Source organism: Quercus lobata, chromosome 1 (genome assembly GCF_001633185.2).
Source record: "Quercus lobata isolate SW786 chromosome 1, ValleyOak3.0 Primary Assembly, whole genome shotgun sequence".
NCBI lineage: Eukaryota > Viridiplantae > Streptophyta > Magnoliopsida > Fagales > Fagaceae > Quercus > Quercus lobata.
The window spans coordinates 35891750-35916737 of NC_044904.1; the positions used below are offsets into that span (position 1 = coordinate 35891750).

At 35.4% G+C, this 24988-nt stretch overlaps 2 protein-coding genes across 4 annotated transcripts; one reads left to right on the forward strand and one right to left on the reverse strand.

Annotated features, from left to right (window-relative positions):
* The first annotated feature begins 1791 nt into the window (after nt 1–1791).
* LOC115953106 lies at nt 1792–2343 on the forward strand. Its single transcript, XM_031070613.1, has one exon. The coding sequence runs from the start codon at nt 1792–1794 to the stop codon at nt 2341–2343; it is 552 nt and encodes a 183-aa protein (XP_030926473.1).
* Nucleotides 2344–8451: 6108 nt separating this feature from the next.
* On the reverse strand, nt 8452–18178 carry LOC115988727. 3 transcript variants are annotated; one of them, XM_031112360.1, is made up of 14 exons: nt 17964–18178; nt 16895–16993; nt 16684–16811; nt 16434–16584; nt 16214–16323; nt 15811–15894; nt 15656–15704; nt 15455–15546; nt 14663–14792; nt 13465–13547; nt 11864–13386; nt 10332–10445; nt 9472–10233; nt 8452–8942 (listed from the first exon to the last, which is right to left on the reverse strand). In XM_031112360.1, the coding sequence occupies exons 2-13, from the start codon at nt 16985–16987 to the stop codon at nt 9662–9664; spliced, it is 3129 nt and encodes a 1042-aa protein (XP_030968220.1). In that variant the 5' UTR covers nt 16988–16993; nt 17964–18178; the 3' UTR covers nt 8452–8942; nt 9472–9661. The 3 variants fall into 3 exon arrangements, with proteins under 3 accessions (XP_030968220.1, XP_030968204.1, XP_030968212.1); XM_031112344.1 differs by having other exon boundaries at nt 14663–14798; XM_031112352.1 differs by having other exon boundaries at nt 13465–13544; nt 14663–14798; nt 17964–18177.
* Nucleotides 18179–24988: the final 6810 nt, after the last annotated feature.

Genomic DNA, 24988 nt, shown 5'->3' on the forward strand with positions numbered 1-24988 from the left:
TAATCTGTGATAGCAATTCAAAACCCTAATTGGACATGTTATCTTCATGATCTAAGCCTAAAAAATAACAAAAGAAATCAAGAATGATGTGCATGTAAATTTATCAATAAAAACATACTCTTACGAGATTAAGCATGAGATCTATAATCTCGCACCTTACTCAACTCTAATGCTGCAAATCAACTTAAAAGATAAGGCTCGTAATGGCTTGATCACCAATGCAATACCATAATATTTTGAATCCTCAGAGAGGCTAATAAATACTATATTTTAAAAATAAACTTTTAAACTTTTTATTTTTGGCTAACATTATAATTGTGATTTGGACAAAAGGAAGATGGGCTATTCAGGAGAAAAGAGTGGTTACACATTTGCACTTGCACCACATATATTCTCCCCCCAAAAGCCCTATTACATTATGAGAAAGAGAGAGAGAGAGAGAGATAGATAGGTTATTCTAGACTAAAGGTAAGTTTACAGAAATTAAATTTTAAAAAGGAAACTTTGATGAGGATGTAATACAGCCGTTTTGGGCTTTTCTTTACAGCGATTGGTTTTAACTTCATCAATCCACTTTGGAGTAACTATAATAAGATTATATGATTAATAATCACATACAACTCAATCTCAACAGATGGTAAAATGTAAAACAAAGGGTTTTCATGGACAATAAAACTGCAATATGTTTTGCACACAATTACCGTTTGGTACGGTAGTTCAAGTAATACTTTTCAGTTTTTAAACAACATTACACGTATTTTCACACATTTTTTCACCCACATGTATTTCCAAAAAATATAAATAACATTAGAGCATTCTCATCAGCTCTCTCATAAAAAATGTTATTTTGACATATAAAAAATGTCATTTTGACACATTAAAAATCTACTTTATCATTTTAGCACATCATTTTACAATATCTCATTTATCAGATGTTTTATTCTTCCCTTCTATACATTAAAATAATATTTACATCACATTAAAATAATATATTAAACTTCAACAACAACAACAACTCCTCCACCACTACCGCAACAATGGCCACCAACAACCACTGCTGCAACAACACCGATTGCCACCACCGGCACAAACCCACATCCACCAAAGGCACCTTAAAAAAAAAAAACCAGAAAAAAAAAATCCACAACAACCCAAAAAATAACCACCAAATTGCCGCCATAACCACAGTACCACTACCACAACTAACCCACAACCCACCACATTCACAAACCTCAAAACCCATCCCAAATCAAACAAACCCATAGCTCAGGCGGCAAGATCGACTTCAGGCGGGAGACATTAGCGGCAAGATCGGCTTCAAGCAGCTTCAGGCGAGATCAGTTTCAGCAGCTTGAGGTGGCTTTAGGCGAGATTGGCTTCAAGCGGCTTGAGGATGAGAGAGTGAAGAGGAAGCTGTGGAGGACGACTATGGCTTCGGCGAGATCGGCGGCTTCAGTGAGATTGGCGGTGAGATTGGCAGCTTCGGCGAGATCGGCAAGAGAGAAGAACTCAGATGCAGAGAGAAAAGATGAGATAAAAGAGAGAGAGAACGTCAAAGTGAAATATGAGAGAGAAAACCCGGTGAATAAACAAATAATAAAAAAATTTGGCATTGCTGTCCGTACCGTCTCATATTTGAGACGGTACTATAGCATGTTTCAAATTTTTGAAACATTTAGAACAACTGATAAGGTTTGAATAGTAGTGTTTGGTGTGTCAAATGCCAAATATTTGACATTTGATACACCTGGGAGAAGTTCAAAAAAAGCGTGTATTACTATTTCTTGGTCCATGTACTGGTGGTTCAAAACTATTCTTATCAACCTCCAGAATCAATTATCTGAGGAGTATAATCTTATTCTTCAAATGGAGGAGGAAATCTGGGCAAAGAAACCAAGAACAAATTGGATCATTTTAGGGGAAAGGAATACTTCCTACTTTCACATGTCAACACTTGCTTGGAGAAGTAAAAATAAAATCACCAGCATTCAAAATGGTGATGGGGAATGGGTGCATAATGTTGAAGAAGTTAAGGATATTTTCACTTCAAGCTTCATTAAGCTATACCAAACTAAGCAAATTTTTTGTAATATTACCCCGCAATGGAATACTGAATGGGGTGCTAAACTTAGTCTTGAAGAAGTAAGAGGGTTGTCTCATATCCCTTCTGATAAGGAAATATGGACTACATTGAAGCCTATGAAACCGTATAAAGCCCCTGGGGTTGATGGCCTTCATGCAAGGTTTTTTTTTCAGAGATTCAGGCTTATAATTGGAGATTCAATTAAAAGAGAAGTCAAGGAAGCTTTCACAAGCCAAAAAGTTCCTGAGTATCTCAATTAGACTCTCATTTCTCTTATTCCAAAACAGCTTGGACCTAAAACAATCAGCCATTACAGACTTATAAGCCTTTGTAAAACGGTTTATAAGGTCATCTCTAAGATCATTGTTCAAAGGCTTAGATCCCTTCTTCCATCACTAATTTCCCCCATGTAGACGGCTTTTTTAGAAGGGAGGAGAGCCACGGATAATGTTGTTATTGCCCAAGAATTGATCTATTCTCTTAAGAGAAGGAAGGGTAAGGAAGGGTACATGGTAGTTAAAATTGACCTTGAGAATGCTTATGATCGCCTTGAGTGGAGTTTTGTGAAGATGGTTCTTGAGCATTTTGGTTTTCCCCAAAATATTATCAATCTCATCATGAGTTGTATCTCCACTACAACCACAACACTTCTTTTTAGTGGTAGCAAGCTTGAAGCTTTTCACCCTTCGAGAGGGATTAGGCAAGATGATCCAATTTCACCCTACCTTCTTCTGTTGTGTATGGAGTTTCTTGGAAGCCAAATCACTAGCATGTGTGAAGCTAAGAGGTGGGATAAGGTCAAAGCATCTAGAAATGGGCCAAGCTTTTCCCATGTTTTCTTTGCTGATGATCTGATGTTGTTTGCTAAGGCTGATCATAAGAATTGTGAGGCTATCATCAAAGTTCTAGACAATTTCTGCAATCTTGCTAGGCAGAAAGTTAGTCCAGGAAAGTCAAAAATCCTTTTTTCCTCAAATGTCACTAGAAGAAGGAAGAGGTTCATATGTAGGAAATTGGGAATCCATGCAACTACCAATCTTGGAAGATATCTTGGTTTTCCAATCCTTCATTAGAACAGGGTCGGGGCTGCTTACAACTTTGTGGTGGAGAAAATCCAAAACAAGCTTGCTGGCTGGAAGACTAAGCTACTATTGAGGGCAGGGAAGTTAGTGCTTGCCAAAACAGTAGCTGCACCAGTAGCAGAATACTATATGCAATGCCAAGCCTTACCTACCAAAGTGTGTGATGCAGTGGACAAGATTATCAGAGACTTTCTTTGGGGTTCAACTGAGGAGAAGAGAAGAATGCACATGTGTGAGAGACCGCGCCCCCGGCCCGTTTTTATGATGTGTTGGGCCAAACCCATGTGAATGGGTGGAGTCATGTTATTACCTCTCAAAATGGAGGTTCGACTAGTTATATTTTTCCCTTTAGATTAAGGATTTTACAATGGAGTCGCCACTTATTTAATTATTGGAAAAACAAGAAAATCATGAATGAAAAATTCCTCATTTTATTAATTTGAAATTAAATTTACATTGATCATAGGAAAATTACATGGCTTTGGTCCTAGATACAATCTAAGATAAAGTACATGACTTTGTTTCCTAGTTACAATCTAAAAATAAAAAATTACATGGATAAGCATTTGATCTACTTAACCCTTGATCTAAGCTCGGAGGCTATGTTACAAGATGGGAAGGTGTCAGACACCCGCCTTGCCCGGTGAAACTGGTCTTCTAGACTATGGTGACCAACATTCATATCACATCATCCAATATGTCAATCAATTTGTATGTTGAATTTAATGTGTGTGCATGTGATAAACCCTAATTCAATTTATTAAGCATGGCATTTGGATTGAAAAATAAAATCTAGTGAATGTGTTTGGATAGTGATAACTTAGATTCAAGGATTTGAAAGAATTACTAAACAAACATGTTTTTCATATTTTTGATGTGGATTTAAGATTAAATCTAGTAATATGCATGAACATGTGATGAACAATTAAGAACATGTGAAGAACATATAAGAACATATAAGAACATTCAAACATATTCAAGGGAATTATCATGCTTTAATCTTAAATTCTCATTATGACAATATAAACAAACAGTTAGGGAAGGAGATTATACCTTCATGCAAGATCCATATAATGGAGGAGGGGATTCTTGATGAATGTCCTAAGGGTGGAGGAAAAGAAGAGTTAGAAGAGAGAGAGTGAGTCTTACTCAATACCTTGAGTATCAGGAAGACCAAGATATGACAAGACTACTCAACTTCACTAGAACTCAAGAGAAGAGAAGAGAGGAGGATTTTTTTTTTGTGTCTTGGAATGAAGGAGATGGGGGGTTTATATAGTAGTAGTGGAGGAAATATGAATGGAAGGCCATTTAATGAGGGTTGACAAAGAATCATGAACTTAGACCTCATTTTAGCTTTGGGGGAAATCTGGTGCATTAAATGGAAAGATTTGTGGGAGTGAAGAGCAAGCCAAAATTCGGTTTTCCCGTAGCTGCTGTAACAGCCTATAGAGCCAACTTTGAAAAATCATATCTGCCTCAATTCTGATCGGATTTGTCTCATTCTTGTGCTCAAATTGAAGCCCTGGATGTCTAGTTTCTGGGAAAAATAACCTCATTTACAGATTCAAAATATTCTGAGAGATATCGATGAAATGGTGAGCAGAGGTCATTTGTTAGAAAATAGTTTCAGCATAATTAACACCAATAGGTCCCCAAATTAGCTCCCAATTAACATTAAATGGCTCCAATCACTCCCATTTCAGACTTAATTGGTTCCAAATTTACTCTAATTAAAAGATAATTGAAGAAATTACTCATTGAATAATTAATGTTTAACTATCTAGTTAATTAGATGTGTGCAACCTTACCATAAAATGTAGTCCTAACCAACCAAATTATGACACATCATCGATCTCAAATTGATTATACTTATAACCAATTGAAATCAATTGTTCATAATCACATATAGTCGGACTCAATTTGTGATAGTGCATCTCAGTCATTAAAACTTGATTTGATGATAACTTTCAATCTAATGGTCCGATTAGGGCTCATGACCAGTCGATTTAATCGTAACAACATCAAGATCACTTTGGTGAAATGAGATTAAGGATCTAATGACCAAAAACAAGATGCATATTTCCAATGTGAAATTACCATTTTACCCTCCATGTGAGGTTAAATACGAGTTTCCAAATAGGGTGTCAACAACATGGTTGACTGGGGCACAGTGACATTACCTAAAGAGTTGGGTGGATTGGGTCTTCATTCCATGAAAGATAGGAATCTTGCTATTCTAGCTAAACTGTGTTGGAGGTTGGCAAGTGATCAAGGGGCGCCTTGGGCTCAAATGTTGGCTGCTAAATACCTAACTCCCCATAGGTTGGAGCAAAGAAGATTAGCCCCTTACTCAAGTGTTTGGATTGCCTGCAAAAAGGGTGGCCCAATATATGTCAAGGGTCTAAAATGGGTTGTGAGGAATGGTGATTCAATCAATGTTTGGAGGGATTTTTGGCTTCCAATTGGCAGGCTTCGAAACCTCATTGAGGGACCTGTGAACCGAACTGAAGAGCAGATTACAGTTAACCAATGCTTTGATAAGCCAAAGTATATCTTTTGAGTTACCAGACCAAGTTCTTAGTGTAATTAAAGCTACACCATTGTCTCTAAACCAATACACAGAAGATACTCTTCATTGGGCTTTTTCCAAAGATGGCGTATTCTCTTTGAAATCAGTTTACATGCTGGCAAGAAATTTAAATCCTTTGAACATGGTGACAAATCCGATAGCTTGGGTTTGGAAGGTAGTAGCTCTTCCAAAGATTCAATTTTTTTTGTGGCTATGTTTACATAATAGTGTGCCAACTGGAGACGTGCTAGGTTCAAGGGGTTTAAATATTGACCCCATGTGTAATTTGTGTTAGAGAGGCAATGAAACAATTGAGCACTTGCTAAGGAGCTATGAGGTAGCACAAAGGTTTTGGCAGGATCTGAAATTTCCCCACTGCCTGAGGGATTCTTTCAAGTTACCCTTTGGGAAGTGGCTTGAGATCAATTGCCAGAAAGAGATCAAATCTGATATAATGGGGTTGCCGTGGTAAATTTTGTTTGTAATGGGGATATGGCATATCTGGCTCCACAGGAATGAAGTCACATTCAGATCGGAAGGGTGGATAACATGAGTCATATGAGGTGTATTAAAGAAAGCGCTAAGTTCTTCTCGTTGGGTATCAATTGTAAGGTACAGAAACTTAAGTCTGTCATTCTCGTTGGCTGGACCAAACCACTTGAGGGGTGGGCAAAACTCAATTCGGATGGTTCTGTGGTGGGAAGAACGGGTAAGGTAGGAGGAGGTAGTGTGATCAGAAACCATGAAGGGGTTTGGCTAAAGGGATTTGCAAGACCAATTGGGAGCACTGACAGTTGCAATGCTGAACTTTGGGCTTTAAGAGATGGATTGGTGATGGCAATGGAAATGGGGCTCAACAGCCTTGTCATTGAACTTGATGCGCTGAGTGTTGTGCTTCAGTTTGTTCATGACAAATAACAATGCCAATTTGCTGATGGAACCTTTATTGACTGATTGCAAGAACCTACTAAGGGAAATACCCAATAAGCAGATTGTTCATGCCTACCGTGAAGCTAATCAATGCGCTAATGCATTGGCAAAATTGGGAGCGACTTCCTCGTCTTCCTTTACTGTGTTTTTGTGTCCACCGCCTGTGGTGGATAATATTTTAGCTTTTGATAAAGCAAATATGTGTTGTAACAAACTTGTTAATTCCTAAGTTTAATGCAATTTCCTTGGCTTACCAAAAAAAAAAAAAAAAAACTATTTTTATTAGTCAACCTAAATTTTGTGGTAAAGACAAAGGAGATAAAATTGAAAGAACGGAGAAGTAGAATATGAAAAGAAAATTACTTGGACCTTTGGGCCGAATCAATTACAAAACCACGAGGTCTTTAGGATTTGGGCCGGTTACACTGCTTTAATTTTGAATTTTCATCCTCACACTTAAAGATTTAATTACTTTATTTCTTGCGGTGTCATTCAAGAACCCGGCAAAGCCTATAATTGACCAATAAGCCAATTATATTACCAATACAACCACGTATAAAATCATATTTTTTTTAAAAATAAAAAATAAAAACTTGTTTTCAAATTTTTGTTGATATATAAACAAAATTCTTGCATGACTTTTCTGAACACTGATTTCGCAATTAATATTTCACCTCCAGTCAGCCTAATAAAGCTTTAACAAACCACAGTCGAGGTCGATGCATGGCTGCTGCTTTATCTCTAACCTGACTAGAGCATTCAAATTTCCTCAACAATGTGGTGGAAATTTAAATGCATCTGAGAAGATGCATTAATTATTATTCGTTGATACAACACTAAGTATTAATTTATTGTAAACGGAGTTAATAACGCTATGGATATAAATGCAGATCTATTATATTCTATTAAACTCAATAATTACGAGTCTATACCTGTGTACGACTCGAGCAAGTTCCCTTATTATTATTATTATTATTATTATTATTTTGGCTGAGTTTGAAGAGGTTCCATTGGTTATAATAGTGGATATAGTACAATTATTTAATAGAGTTTAATTAGTAGTACACAACTTAAATGAATAAACAATATTAACCAAAAACAAAAATGAATAAACAATATTCAATAGAGTTTAATTTTTTTTTTTTAATGAAAAATAGAAAGAGAGATATATTTTCTCCGTTGAAGTTAATAATTATGATTATGCCTCTCATCATTAACATTCCTCATGAAAAGAATTACTAGAAAATATCAAAGTCTAAATTATTTAAATTATCTGGCACTTGCGTATACACCCGTGAGTGAGAAATTTATATAAACTATAAGACCTTTTTTTTATTATATAATATACTTAAATTAACTTTATATACAACTTACAATTACAGCGCTTCTTTTTTACTAAGGGAATACAGCACAAATTTTAACCTTATAAATATATATACATATTTACAGCCTCATAAACCTTTCATTACCAAAGAGAAATTACAGATGATGTAGAAAGACCAGACCTAACTGATATTATGATGTGAATTGACTATTGGGGAAAAATTATTCGATCAGACTTTGATGTAAAATGGTTGGATTCATTAACCCACAATTTATAAATAAAAATTTTACTTCTACTAACTAAATCGTCCTTCATGAAATTTTTTGAAACACTAATCATTATTAGAACATTTATTATAAGAGAGTCCACTGTATACTTCTAGAGCAGTTGAAATTGCACTCAAATCAAAGGTGTAGTCCCAATTTTAATGACTAGCAATGTATATTTGACCTTTTTTTTAAAGAAATATATTCAACAATTTTTGAAACATGAAGCATGACAAGTCAGAAGACTCGAAACATCTAAACACGTATACATCCAAACCACAAAAGAATGTAGAAGAAACATGTGATAAGATTGTCATATTGTAAAACTGTAAGGGGCATTTTTTTCCCCCAAAACTCAAACCACTCAGGGTCCGGCCACTTCATACATAGTAGTAGAACTGTGAAGGCAGTAGTAGTAGTATAGAACTCCAAAATTTAAAAAATTTAAAAAAAAAAAAAAAAAAAAGGGAAAAGAAAAGAAAAAAAGAAGTTAAGGTCAGATTCCATCCGCTTAATTGGTGAGTGAGAGCAACATTGACTTCAACTCTTTCTGAAACTAGGAGAAAATATCAGGAGCGTCTGCTTGCCAATTAGATCATTAAAAGCATTCACTTAATAACAACCCTTTCCCATCCATCAAATGTTACAATGTCATGTTACTTTGTAGAATCGCAGCTTCGTTCACCTGCAGATATAGAAAAATGATATACAACAATAAATAAGAGAGAACAAATTTCAATTACCCAAATTAACAATGAAAAGCCATTGATTTGTAAACCATACGGTTCCTAATGAAGGGAACGTAAGAGAACAAAAAGGTTGTTCTCACAGAGCATTGGAAAATGCAAACACCTTGATATCAGATGATTTATACTGGATACTAGGCAAGAACTCAGGCCATTAAAATTCTAAATTAGTTTCAATTTCTGTCCCACAATTTTGAAATCAGGATTTGCAGGTGAAAGCTAACATTTGAAGTGGAAGGTTAAAAGATATTTTGAAGTGTCCATCTGGAATCAAAAATCAAAAGAGAATACTCAAATTGGAGGGGAAGAGGAAGTGTTGGGAGAAACAGAAATGTATATGCTTCCTCATGGAACAGAAATGGTGTTTGGTTGTGTGTGGAAAAGAAAGGGATAAGAGTGAAGCACAAAATCTATGCAGCCACCCAAAAGAAAACTATTATCCAAAAGCAAATAATATTTCATCCTTACCCACTAGCAACCAGACCCCACATTTTTCGGGAGATTGATCCTTCATCAGGCTGCCCAACGAGACCAGTTATGAGTCAGTACATCCTCTCAATACAGTGCCACCAAATTGCAAAAGATTATTTTCACTTTTCTGTTTAAGCATAATATTGCCAGCCAAGTAAAAGATAGATCATTCTGATAAGCGACAAGATCACATCCCAAATGTCCTATTATAGAGATCACCAGAACTGGGCATCCGATACTTTGAATCTTCATAACCATTGTAAAATTTGTTATATCCCAATCTTTCATTTCTTAGGAGATCAGCCATAACCAAACTGTTTCCACTTTGAACTTCATTCCAATTGTCCCAGTTGCCATTAGACATATGCGCACTTCTAGACTGTTGGAGGGGCAGCTGTGCAAAATGGGATATATTATTAACTTGTGGTTGATCCACAAGCCTTGAGGAAATGCCATAAGAATCATTATGGTGAGAAAAATTATCTCCAATGTCAGAAAATCTAAAGTTCTGCTGCGGGGAGAGTGATCTTTGCATCAATAGTTGCATTCTTGCATCATTTTCAAAGGCACTTAATTGTGGGGAAAAATTTGATCTCATGTCCAAGCCCGGATTGCCAAGCCCACCTTGAATTCTCCCTTTACCAACAGCCAAAATTGCAGGATCCATAAACTCAATATCCCCGGTATTACCAATATTTCCAGAGGTAGGTGCCTGATACGAATTTCTCAACAAGGAGGAAGTGTCAAGCAGATGATTTCCTGAGAAGAAAAATACAAAAGTAATACTTTATCATTTTGAACAGAAAATATCTATAACAATCTGTTAAAAGATCAGCACAAACTATATTTTAACTAACCAGCCATAGGGTCAAAAGCTTGGTCCACTCTCTCATTAGATGAAAAACCAGGGGGCGGGGCCCTGCTTGGAACTGAGAATCCAGGAGGGGCAGAAATTTGTGCTCTCGAAACACCTGATAAACAATGGTAAGAAAAACATGAAGAGATGGTATGCACAAAATTACCATTTCCACATATACACATTATATCACATGACAAACCAAAATTGTTTTTAAGTTTTTTAACGTAGAATAAAGAGAAAATATCCAATAGATTTAACTTTTAGCATAACCATAACAAGTGAACAACCAATTTTATGCCATCCACTTTCACCAGCAGTTAAAAAAAAATCCAAGATGATCACCACCATTGTTCAACCATGTTAGACTTGCACAATGCATGCCTTTTCACGCGGAGTAACCGGACTCATAGATCCATATCTAGTATGTGGCAAACGAACTGTCCTAAAAATCTTATTTCACTTTCAGATCTATTAGGATTGAAAATATATTACTGGTAGGTGTTTTGTAATCTTTTTGACACCTTCACATGCAAACCGGAAAGGATTTTGGGAACTCTGAAGTTGACATGTATGACATCCTGTGTACATGTCAAAGCATTAAAGATATTTCCATGCCCCCAAATCATAGAATCCACAAACATAGTGCAGTCTTTAGAATTGGAAGGGCAAACTAGTCATACAGCATTTTCTTTCTTTTGATATGTAGTGACTAATCTATTTGCACACCACAAAACAAAATGTCTGTAACAAACAGCCCTCTCTCTCGGGTTGGGAGGGCGCCGCCCGCGAGGGGGGGGGGGGGAGATCATGTGGTAGCTTTCAACAGTAAATTAAGGATGTGTTATTTAACTAACTTATCAAAAAAAAAAAGGATGTGTTATTTAACTGAGTTCCACCCAGAAATATTGAACTACATAGCAGAATCACTTCTCTAATTCTGCAAAAATATTAGATATCAAAAACCTAATTCAAGGCAAAATTGATAAAGGTCAACACGTCATTTTTTTTTTCCCTTCCAGCAAAGAGAAATACCACATTGAACCTAATAAAAAGATTGTTAAAAGGAAACAGAGATATATTATGAATTTTCATCAAATGATAAAACAAAAGTGCTAGTATAAGACAAGATACAGGAGATTTCACACAAATAGCTGGCATAATCGCTTAATAGGGCCCACACACAACAAAACAGAGGAACTGGAACAAATTCCTTCAACACACACCAATGACTGAAGCACTGCCTAGCCAACTTTACAGCAGCCCCAAATTAAAATGTAGAAAATACCCAAAACACATACATTTATGATCAAAATCAACATCTAGACTCATTCATGTACGTGAGGAAGCACAACCAGACTAATTACAAATTACAAGCTATCAATATAATGGCAAGCAGATGCTTACAAACATAGAACCACGATGATCAAGAAAACATCACACAAAAGCAGATGCAATTATATAACTTAGGTTTACCAACATAAAATCATAGGAGGTAAATAAAAATTCAAAGAAATGTAAAACAACACTCACCAGAAAGCTTACTAGAAGAGATAACAGGATGACTGCTAGTAAGAAATTCAGATTCTTCAAAATTTCGGGAAGAGAAACCATTGCCAATTCCAATTTTATCCATGTACATATCTCTTTCAGCAAAATCCTGGCTATATGAACGGCTCTTTGGAAATTGCTCGATTGCATTAAAAGATGGTTGTACATCAAATATTTGATTTCTCGATTCCTCGTGCCTTGCAAAAGAAAACCTGGACTGATTATTATTATTTTGTCCTTTCCAAGAACTTGACATTTTGAGAGAACTAGACTCTTTATCTCGTTCACCCAACAATTTAACTAGACGCTGAGGGGATGCCAATGATTCATTCCATTCAAAGTCCAATGATAATATATTTGAGATTATACTGCTCTCTCCTCTATCAATAGCAGCATTGCTGTCACCATTAGCTACATCACCCAGAAATCGTCCCATCGGATTTCTTCTCTCTTCATTTGGAAGTAAAAAGGAGCGATCCAAGGACCTATCCGAACCAGAGGCATTGCTGACCAAGTTCTCAGGGAAACCATTAGATAATACCGAAATGCTAGATGAATGTAGATGTGAGCCTTCACTAATTCTATTATCCAAAGATATTGGATGATCAGTGTTTAACCTAACTGCACCGTATACCTCACTATGTGGCAATGGATGGGACCTTGAAGCATGGAGTGAATTAGCTGAATTAGGCAAATACGTAGCCCTACTCACAACTTCCGGATCCTTGAGTCTTTGACTATCAAAAGATAGTACATCGTCTTCCACTTCAGAAGCATTATCCTGTGCTACTTGACCATTTGAATCTGATCTCCAGTCACATTGTCCACTTAATGCATACACCCCATTAATTGGGGTAGCTTTCCCAACTGTTGTGGTTGCAGGTTCTCTGTATTGCTCAGCATAATGTTGCTGTAACCCTTGAATTCCAGGCGCTTTAATCAAAACAGGATCAGACTCTGAACTATTAGGTCTGACTACATCAGAGTGTTCATCTCTTGCAATTCCATCAATGCTTATCGAAGACATAACAGAACATAAGTTCTGAATCTGTCCACTAGCAACCACCCCTAATTTTTCAGGAACAGAAGCACAAGAATGCCCTGTATTATAAGCAGAATCTGTAATGTCTGGTGGCATATTAATGCCTCCATCATTGTCCTTGGATGCTGGTGGACAAGATAACTCATTGCTCAATGATAAAGAAGCATGAGTTCCATCCGGTATGGCAAGTTTCTCAGTTGGATTGATTAGGCAATCCATACTTGTATGCTGTTTCAAGGGTTTCAATGATTCGGATTTACTTTGAGGGTTTATGGTTTGAATATCTTCATTTAATGTTGGCTTCTTGCTGCCATCACCATGCAATGTGGAAGCCTGAATTGTGCCTGCAACTGCTGATGAAAATACCGATGTACTACTAACTGCTTCAGTTTTCTGTTTGGAAGGCCCATTTGCACATGCTATACTGGCAGCTGGTGGCTGGCCATTTGGAGCACGTGTTGCCCTGGTACAAGTAATCAAATTTTTAAGACAAGTAATTATGATCAACAAAATTAAGGCCAAACCTAGCAAATTTGCATACCATGAGGCTGCAGGAGGGAGCGCTACCGGGCTACCAGAACTTGAATTTGGTGGAGAAACTCTAACAACACTTGCCACATTCTGCTAGATAAATGTAACCAATTTCAGTTAACATCAACATAGATGCTGATGTTTTCCAACACAATTATGATAGCTGAATAACAAGAGTTAATGTTCTATAAATCCCATATATTCACTAATAACATCATCCATTCACTCCTATGTTGCATGGAGTAATGTTCGGTGGAGAATCATAATCATACATCCCTATGAGTCAAATCATAAAGCTGGATATTTAAATATCATGAACACTAGATATAACTTTAGCACTAATAATTATTATATGTTTCCTGAATTCTGGTCCCAACCATAGCCATTTGGGATGTCCCAAAATACTTGTCCATTGTGAAAAGTCGATAACCACAATCTTTATACCTTCCCATCCTAGCCTTTACTTTATTTGGAAAGTCAATAATTCTTTTCTATTTGCTTTGTTAGAGTTAAATAATGGTAGTTTCGAAAACTGAAATTTTTTTATTTCAAAGAGAATGCATTAAATGATATTCCCTTGAAAAGTTGAATTTCTAAAGTGGACAAACATAATGGGACAGGAGTACTAAATAACAAAATATCATTGATCCTATCCTACATTACAACACCTGCTTGAGTATGAATGCGAGAAGCCGATGATTGTCTTGATCAAATCATCTTAAACATCCTCAAGCCAAAATATTTTGATTAGCCAGTTACACACACATTCAATGAGTGCTGAACCAATAACTGTGAATAAATTACCAATAAAAAAATTAAAAAAAAGTGTTGAACTAATGACCTCACCCTCCACTTTATTCATATATACTCTAGGAAAATGAAGCGTACATATAAGCATAAATATTTTCGATTAAAAATATTGTATACGATACATATTTAATAACTATAAATAAATGAAAAGTCAATCAAAGAATTTGTAGAAAAGGCCATACCTAAATTAATTTCAAAAGTTGTTTAGAGAAGATCAAACATAATTTAGTCAGAATTTTGTTGAGTGTTGGGTTGCTTTGTTGAAAAGTACACATGCACACACACCAACACAACTATATAAAAGCAACAACAACAATAACAACAATAGAGTAAAATCCAGATAATTTTATGCTTAGTGTAAAGCAAAATGCTTATGATTTTATGTTGTATTATCTTACACTTGTACTTTTGATAATAGGTTTTGCAGCAGAAGCAGAACTGTTACTGCAATATTCATCTGCTGGTGGTGGCAAAAGATTCCCCGCACGCCGTTGCATATTGTTTGCAGCACCAGTAATTTGTTGAACTCTACTCCTTTAAAAACACTATGCAAGTTAATTAATCATGCAATGAAGGCACCACATAACTATCAAGCAGCACAAAGCAGGAAAATCATTTGAAAGATTTTGCAAGATGAACACCCAAATGCATATATAATCAACTTTTCAGCTGCATTTCCTACCAAATTTTTACAATTTAAAAACGCAAACTCTAACCACATCCTATACTTCACCAATAACTTGAGATTTCTATTCAGTTCTAGAAATGACAAGCATGCACTCTTAGATGTAAGCCTTTCAGAATTCTAATCTCATTTTTACCCATCCCACTAGTGGAATTTCCAATTGTTACAATAACAACTCCAAGCAAATGGTCTAGAATTATCATATTTCTGATATTTAGGTTTCACTAGTCCATTTGGGAACAACTTATTTAGCTTTTTGCTGGAAACTTTTTGTCGAAAGTGTGCTAAAGTATACATGTACTTTGAAAAAGTGAGAAAAAAGTTAGGTTATAAAAAATTGTACATACAAGCTAAATGCTCAGCTTATAAGCCCTAGCCAAACAGACAATATATGCATTATAATGAGGTAAGGTCTTTTGACTACATTAAACAGCACCATAGGAAGAGGTTAGGGGGAAAAAATTTACCTTCAAAATTACTATACAGTACACAATCATAAATATACCTTGTATATGCCGAAATTATTTCATCTTTAGAGAAACTATCCTCTTGAGAACCAATCTCATGCAAATAGAGACAATCAGGATTGGTGCAAGGCTGTACCAAATAGATGTTTCATACCCAATTAGATTATGATAAACTTGGAAGGGAAAAAAAAACATTTGCTAATAAGTCATAAGACCAATCTAGAAGTAATGATTCATACCACATTTCTCAGCCAAGCATGGCAATACTTTGTAGTCCCAAAGCAAGCCCTGATACAAACTTCGAACATTATTAAGCATACAACTACAATGGTGCATATTCATCCAACCCAATGATGAAAGAAGCATGTTTAAAAAACCATAATCAGGCACTTACCTCAACGGTCTACCATCCAAAATAAACCCATGTACATTTTGAATACAACGAATTGCTTCCTCCTCTTTTGAGTAAGTAATATATCTGAATGAATTGATATTTAGTAAGAAGAATAATACAGATAACTCTGAAAAAGTTAATAAAAAACAAATAAAAATTAAACATATTAAACAGCTCAAAACCCCATGGAACAGGAGACCATAAATGTGACAAGGGGAAAAAATCATATAAGCTAAATACACTAAAGACAAATTATCATACATATATAATAAAAATTTAAGCAGCACTTTTACTTTACACTTCCAGATAAAAACTTATATAATAAAATTTCAAACAGCAATAGCAGAATGTTTCACACTGGGTGCGTTCGGTAACCAAACAAAACAGACATTAAGAAACTTACACACTACATGTATTGTTTGGAAATTGTTGAATTACACCAGCAGCTGTCCGAGACATGGACACTTTTAGAACCTTACCATACTGACCAAAATATTCACGGTGCTGGAGAAGCTGCATAAAACATTAAAGAAGAAATATTTAAATGCTCCTCCAAAAAACTCAACTGAAAAGGTACTGATATACGAGAGAGAGAGAGAGAGAGAGAGAGAGAGAGAGAGTACATCTTCATCTGCCAGATTAAGAGGCAAGCCAACTATGTAGACAAGGTTCCGTTGAATCACTCGAACACTGCTAAGTTGCTTACGTCCATCAGATGATTTGGTCTTCGCCTTCTGGCATTTTTTCCTCTCGAAACTGATTTCGGCCACCAACCTGCAATGAAATTTATATTAAAATAAAATGAAAACAGAAAAACAAATGGAACTATCAATTTCTTGGCAGTAGCATATACAATGTTTAAAAAATAATCACCTCTCACAGCTTGCAGCCATCCCAACAATTTTTTCCTTATCATAAGGCGAACGACATGCAGGACACCGCCCCTCTGTGTCATCCTTTTCAGCCATGTCCATAATGTGATGCCAACACCAAACACATATCTGTGACAAAGTGGACAAAGCTTCAGAATAACATTAAGAAAAGCAAATTTATTAGAAATGTGAAACAGGAATTAGTATCAAACCTCATAGCCGCACTTGCACGGCTTCAATTGCTGATCAGTCAAATCCATCTCTTCTGCGCAGAGAGGACAAGTCCTTTCTCCTTCATCACTCATGATTGCCTGATAAAAATTCAGGAAAAAAAAACACAAATTTAAATATTCTAACAACAAAACTGTACAACCAACATGTTCAATATGCTTCAATTTGCAAATAAAAACTCATTGTTCTCGTTTTGGTACAACAGCAATTGCAAATTTAAAGCCTTTAAATTATCAAGCGCAAAAATAAATAAATAATAAAAATCCCATCACTTCACTGAACCCACTTGATCCAGGGGCTAAATCCTTCACTTTCCGCACACAAAATAAACACTTTTCCCTTTTTTTTTTTTTTTTTTTTTTTTTTTTAAAGATTTGGAAAGTAAAAACGGAAATTTTTGATAGCTCATAGCTGGAAGCTACTGATAATCAATTGCCCAATTTACTTGGTCCACATTCACATTAACATATATGATATATTGCAACAAAGATAATATTAAAGAAAAACTCCAAAATTTACAAAAAATTGAAGAAAATGCCCAAGCTAACCCAAAGGCATCTGCAAACCACTGCTAAAGCCCTTCTTTTTTTGCAAAAAAAAAATCCAATTTCAAATCCTAAAAGCCCTAATTATTCAACATATCGGCATTTTTCCGATCAAATATTAAAAATAAAATTAACAAAAAAGAAATGAAATTCAATAATCATCGCCGCAAATATATCACAGATCATTCAATAAAAATCTACCAGAGCAAGTTCACCAATCACATATATTAAATAGAAATGTTAATTAATTAATTAATAAAAAAATCAAGATCGACGACCTAAACTCCCGAATCGTTGACATGCAACATCCAAATCAAAAAGCAAATCGATAGGCTCGATTTTCAAACAAACATTTTTTTATTAATTTTTGGAGCAGATAAAAAATAAAAATTAATGCAGATTGAGGTTTTATAAATAAATTTTTTTTAAAAAAATTTAGGGATCTTGGAAAGGAGTAGAAGGATCGAGAAATTAGGGCTGGAGATTAGAGGAAAAAAGGACTTACAGTTTGGGGATCGAGAAGAAGACAACGAATCTGTAAGAGGATGAGATTGTGTGAGAAGCGCACGATAGAAAACCCAGGGACACAGCTAGCGAGAGCGAGAACGAGAGCGAGAGAAAGAGAGCGAACCACAAAAGAGAGAAGAAGGGTCTATTAAAGAGAGAGAGATAGATAGCTCTTTGTTGTTTGGCTTTTTTGGCTGCTGGCTTCTCTTTTCTCTCTGCGTCGCTGTCATTTAAATATTAGGGATTTCCACTCAATGCCCTTCGATTTTGTCTTAATTGCGGGAACGTGCCCCTTCTTCACTTTTTTGAAGACTTGAGAGTCTACTACATCTACATGTATTATGTTTATGTATTGTCTCCTCACTGCTCCGGTTTTGTCGACTTCGAGGAAACTCTTTTTTTTTTTTGAGAAACTCTTTTTCTTTTTTTGGTGAAATGTATTGTCACATCTTGTATTGTGGTCCATATAATTTTAGTCCCAAGTTTTTTTTTTTTTATATATAGAATGTGTACCACATTATTATCTACCTAAAACTTGACTAAAATTGGATCCAAACCAAATGATGAAAACGGGCTACGGGTAAGGGTTTCTTTTTTAACCATGAAAAACATGGTCAACACAAACCCATCCCACTGAAGTCTAAAACATGCTGTTAGGTTGGCTTACTCAATTTTCGAGAACAAAAAGGAGGGAAACTCCAAATCACATGTATTTAAGTTTGGGTGAATTTTCATTTTTGTACCTTTTTTTTTTGTCATTTCAATGCTTAAATTTTAATGTTTCTATCAAATTAGTCCTTTCATTCATTATCATTTATAAAAGTAACACATATTTTTATTTGCTTGAGTGCAATTCCAAGAAAGCCCACCGGCTAGGTCATGGGACAAAGAGTTTGCCTCTCTAAAAACCCAAGAGAAGAAATAGGACTCAAATGATCCAGAGAGATTATATGGATTTCTTCAATTAGGTTGGATATTCACCAAGGAGGAGCAATGCTAAGGCATTTGTCCGTTTGATAAGAGATTTCTAATAACGTTGTTTGTATTTTTTGAAAATACGTGTAGGTGAAAAATGTGTGAAAATATGTGTAATATTGTTTAAATACTGAAAACTGTTATTTAAACAACGGTAACAAACAGGCGTCTATACATAACTTGGAATCACTTTCTACATAAAAAATTGCCCAGGCTTTACTGTTTTGCTAATTGGATTAACCATTTGATGGCCTCCGCTTCTACTTTGACAAAGGCCATGGTGTCTTCATTTTTTTCTCAAATATTAATACCAGGGATCCTATCCAATCTTTGGCAATTGAGTATGTCATCAAATGGTTTTTGGACATCGTTGCATCACAATTAATTTTGATTGGGTTTTCAAGTGGAATGGTCCTGAGAGGTCTCTCTTGAAGATAGTTAGGATTCAATTCTTTGCTTTTTGTGCTTTTGAAAGAGCAGGGAAATTCTTTTGGCATAGATGGAATTATTCCATCGTGAACAACTTGATTTTGCTTTCCCCATATGAAATTCATGGCCAATGCTACAAAGAGGATGAAATCATCTTCGATCAATTTGACACACAAAAGCAGCTGTGAGGTTTAGAAAATGATTGATAAGGTCCCTAGTTGAGTTTTGCATATGTATGAAGGCCTCACATGCTATTGAACCCTCCAACTTTGACAAGGGGCAATGAAGAATTAGGTGGATTAGAGTCTTTAAAGCTTGGCCACATAAAGGGTAGCTTGTGTCTAACCCTTGAATGGAGCTGAATATCTTAGTTCTGGTTGTAAGAACATTTGAAGAGCTCACCATAGCATCATTTTACGCCTCTCTTGCAGATTTAGCTTCTAGATCTTGTCCCAAATTATTTCCTCATTACTTTGTTCACTCAAAACGAAGTTCTTAGCAAAATTGTTTGAGATTTTAGATTTTACAAATTGTACCCAAAAAAAAAAAGTGTGCTTTGAGTAACAGATGATTATTTCTAATGGTTAGTAACAATTTTAACCACTACTTTAAAGGCTATGATTCTTCATGTTTACATTTCAGCAGTGTCTTTTCGTTGTCGTCTTTTCGTTATATATTTAGATGTTTTATATGTAGTTTTTTTACTAAAATACTCATATACAAGGAAATTATAAAATTTAGGATAGTAATTATGTTGATACCCATTTTCACGACTCATTTTCTATAAGTTCAATTCAACTAAGCCCGACTTCCTTGTGGGCTCAATTCATGTATTATATTTTATTTTATTTTTTTAAGCATGGCCCAAGCCCATATGACTCATGGGGGAAAATGAGGAAGTTTGATTTGGAGGGTTTGGGTCGGTTTCTTTCGGACCTTTTGCATGAGCCTAAACCAAGTGTGCTACCAAGTGGGCAAGGGACACTGGTAGCATCTCAGGCTCATAGAGGAGGTCTTGTACCTAAAATTTCCACCTCAAGAGAGCTTTTATGTTATGGCTAACTGTGGCCTAAACTTTCTGCCCTAACCCGCTTTTACCTTTAAAACATAGTTGGCTCTCATTGGCCAACTCCAACAGCTAGCCCTCACTTAGGTAAGTGTTCCAATAATCTGAAATGTCTAACCAAGGGCAGCCAATTAGAGCAAACCCCCTTTATTTCCCAAATCATGTTAAAAGCATGTCAAACTCTTTCCTAAACAAAAGCAACCCAAGCCAAGACACTAAATTAGTGTCATGGGGGATAAAAGCCCCTTCTACTACCAAAAAACCAGTCATTAACAACACCCCAAACTCAATATAAGACACTTTCTTCAGTTCAAAAATGAATCAACCATGTTTTCCCCTTAGAGTTGAAACTTGAAAGCAAAAACCCACTGAGCCAGGAAACATTCTCACAATTTTGAACCTTAGGGGTGGAAATCTGGGTACAGGGGAACCTTCCCTCTCTTTCTCACAACCTCTTTCAATTTCCTCTTCTCGCTGACTGTGGGTCGAAATTTCAGACTTGTTATATTTTTTATATTTTTTCTGCACTTTTGCTAAGCCCATTCAGCCAGCTAACATTCTCGAAATTCTGAAGTATAGGGGTGGAAATATGGGTACAGGAGAACCTTCCCTCTCTTCCTCACAACCTCTCTTAATTTCCTCTTTTCGCTGACTGTGGGTCGAAATTTCAGACCTATTATGTTTTTATACTTTTTCTGCACTTGTATTATTAGCATTTTGATTCTCTCTTGTCAAAGCACCATTAGCCTTTTGTTCATTATACATTTGGAATTTTGGATTTGATTCTCCACAATAAACACTTCTAAAGAACCCAAGCAGAGATTTGGGCCATTCTCGCATTTTCGACCTTGTCCCAAAAACGTCCCTAACAATTTATTTAACATATGACTATTCATTATGCTTGGATTTGGGATAAGAATTGTTAAATTGTGAAAATTCATAAAAATTTGATTGTTCATTTGGCAAAATTCTTGAGAATTATAACTTTCACGAGTATCTCAATTCTCATGAAACATGAGAGTTAACTCCCCCACCTTTTAGGTAGGAAATATCTATTCCCACAAAACTTGTATATGTGAGAATATCTAATATAATACTTAAATAATTTTTCACTTTTTTTAACAAATTAAATAAAGTTAATTTTTAAACAAAAATAACTATTTTCACCAAAGTAAATATTCAAGGGTATTATTGTTGTTTTTAAATGTATCTATAATGGTCAAATTATAATTATTTAGTTACTAAAATAATGTTTATAAGATTATTTAAAACAATTCAACTTTATGTATGTGGCATGAAATTAAAGCGTGTTTAATTTAGCACTTATAGTCACAATTTTTTTTTAGAAAGTTTCAACCTATGACGTCATCTTTTCATGATAGCCCTTTATCATTAGACTAAGACACCAATCAGTTTTCGGTGTACCGCAGACCTTGATAGGAATTTGCTTGTTCCTATCCTAATCAAGATGGGAGCAATTCTAATAGTTCTTCGAGGGAACTAGGCCTCCTTAGAGAATGAATGGAACGGTGAAGGAAATAGGGAGAGAGATAGAGAATAAAGAGAGTAAGGAATAGAGAATTGTACATCAATCTTCATTAATGCCTACTCCTTAACAGATTACACCTTTATAACAGAATGACAATGCTACGGTTTACAATGATACAACACTACAACTACCTCTAACTAACTAACTGCCCATCCAATCACTTGACACAGCTATAACTAACTGAACATTCCACAATTATAATTGTTAACTACCCAACTTATTAGTTACTATCTAGCTTACAACAAATTACCAAAGCAACACACACACGGTAGCAACACAGCAGCACCTGATCCCAGCCATAGCAGCTCTTGATCATAGCTATAGCAACTCCTAATCACAACAGCTCCTAGTCCACTCCACTCAAATCATAGCAACACTTAAATCATTCTTATCATATCTCTTATTCAACCATTAAAGACTTTACCAGTTTAGCTAACTGGAACCTACTTAATTTCTATTATGAGTTCACTGTAATCCACAATGGGGATTTGAATAAGAACCAAACAACTTGTTACTAGTGAAATAGTATCTAAGATTTTGTTGCTCTAACTTTATTGTTACATTCCTCATTGTGTATCCCTCTTTTCTCTTTTCTCTCTCAAAATCTCAAAAAACAACCAACCCCTATTTCTATCCATCTTTTTCCTTTTATACTCCCCCTCCCTCTCCTTTTTCATCCTTATACATTATTTTATTTGCCTCATTTTCTTCTCAAGTATGAGCTTTAGCTGTTTAGCACATGTTGTCATAATTTAGTTAGGCAGCCTTCTATCCCATTAGGCTCTCATTTTCTCAAGGTTAGGATGAATAAAGACTTTTGGGGCTTCTTGTTTTATCCTAATCAGATATCTATAGCATTAATGCAAGTGTGTCAAGTAGGTTGTTGTAGATCTATCAGGAAGATCCAGAAAGCATCCTCAAATATCCACGTACATCTTAGAACTATTCCTTGGTAGCTCAAACCCATAGGTTGACATGGGCAGTATGGCTGAAGTGATCCACCTCTGATGGTTTCCATGGTTGTTCATGAACAGATCTAAGGTGGTGGGTTCCGTTGGGTTAGAGTTCGAGGTTCAAGTACTTTGGGGAGGTTTCTGCTGACCCTTTGGTTACCTTCAATTTGTATTCCGGGGTATTTTCCCTATAGAGAGACTTTCCACTTCGGAAGGATAGGTTTTGGGCATGTTTTAACCTACAGCCCAATGTTTATTTAGGCTTTATAAGCCACCTCCCTACAATATATTTAAATACATATTTTATATAATATGATATTAAAAAAATCAAATTCTAATTATATCGAACAATATAAATATAATCTCTCAAGAATCCATAATTCTCGTGACTTAAAATTCTAAGCAATCTTAATTCAAGTTTTGTTGTATAAATACAATTGTTAGGAATAAAATAGTAAACTTTCTTATGAGTGAGAGCAAATATCATTTTAAAAGATAGTGATTCAACAAAACTCAAGACTAATATTTTGTGATTCTTCGTCTTGTTTTAGCTTTTCATCGTATTTTCCATACATGATAAAACATTAAACCTTATTCCACTAACAGATTCGCAAAGTGTCATATATGGTGCTCCATGACTTTCTCATTTTAATTCAAGATTCTAGTATGTATAATTCTTTATGTGATATGGTTGTGACGATGCACAAAAATCGTCAGTGAGTTGATCGTCCACACATGCGCCAATGGAGGTACTTGAAGAATAAAAGAGAAAACCAATCAAAGGGCACCTGTGGGATACCGGTCAAAAACCCTCTGAAGGTTAAATCAGTGATAAAAGAATCTCCAAGAATTTAAGAGTTAGAGAGAATTCATGTACCTCAAGAATGGTAAGGTTTGTAGTTTATATAGTGGTAGAGAGCCAACTAAAATCCCTTGATTCGGGGGAATTTCCTTGTAGAAAGAAAGGTCCCAAGATACTTGGGATCGCATTTCCATATATAAGAGATCTGATTGTGTGATAAGATCTTTGGCCATAGTGTGCAAGTAATTTCCATATAAGGATGCAAAGATGGGCCCCATATATCCGTGGGAGACCCTAGATGACGAGTCGTCTTGACATTGAGGATCGTCGGGCCTAACACTGGGGATTGTCGGGCCTGATGATCCTTTATAGGGTCGTCTTTGGTTGGGACTGATCGTCCCTTAGGGGTTTGATCATCCCTATGGGACTGATCTTCTCTTAGGGACTGATTATTCCTCGAGGAATGATCGTCCCTTAGGGTGTCGATCCGTCCTTCTGATCCTCAGTCATCCTTTTCTAGGGTATGTCTGAAATTTCCCTCGTCAAGTTATGTGGTCTTGCCGAAAAGTTTTAGAGTTAACTCTCACATGGTTGGGGTTCAACTCATAGCACAGTTGTAATAACATTGTTTTGGGATGACTTATGTATGTGGTTCAAAAATCTGTTACTATCTACCTAGAACAAAAAAACCTCACAAGTCAAAAGTTTGTTACTATTGCGTGGGGTTCTACGCCATTCATGACTAGGGTTTAAGTGGGGTGAGGGCATTGATCTATATATATATATATATATATATATGAATATGATTAAAAAAATTGAATATTTAAGAAACTTTTAGGCAAAAATACACTCTAAATCCTATAACTTTGATTAATTGTAATTTTAGTCCATTAAGTTTAAAATTTGTCAATTTTTTTTTGAGAAACAAAACTTGTCAATTTAATTTATTAACTTTGATAACGCAGTCACTTTAGTCCTATTGTCCATTGTCCTTAAAAAAATTATGTTAACCTCCTTAAAAAGATGTTGTTTGACATTTTTAACATTAAACAATTAATTATAGAAATTATTTTATTAACTTATAAAAAATGATAAAATTTAAACTTAACGGACTAAAATGACAAATCTTCAAGGTTAATGGATTTAAATTACAATTTTAAAGCTTACTAGACTAAAAGACAATTAATCAAAGTCAATAGACTAAAATGATAAGTTTTAAATTCAGTGAACTAAAATGACAAGGGTGTTA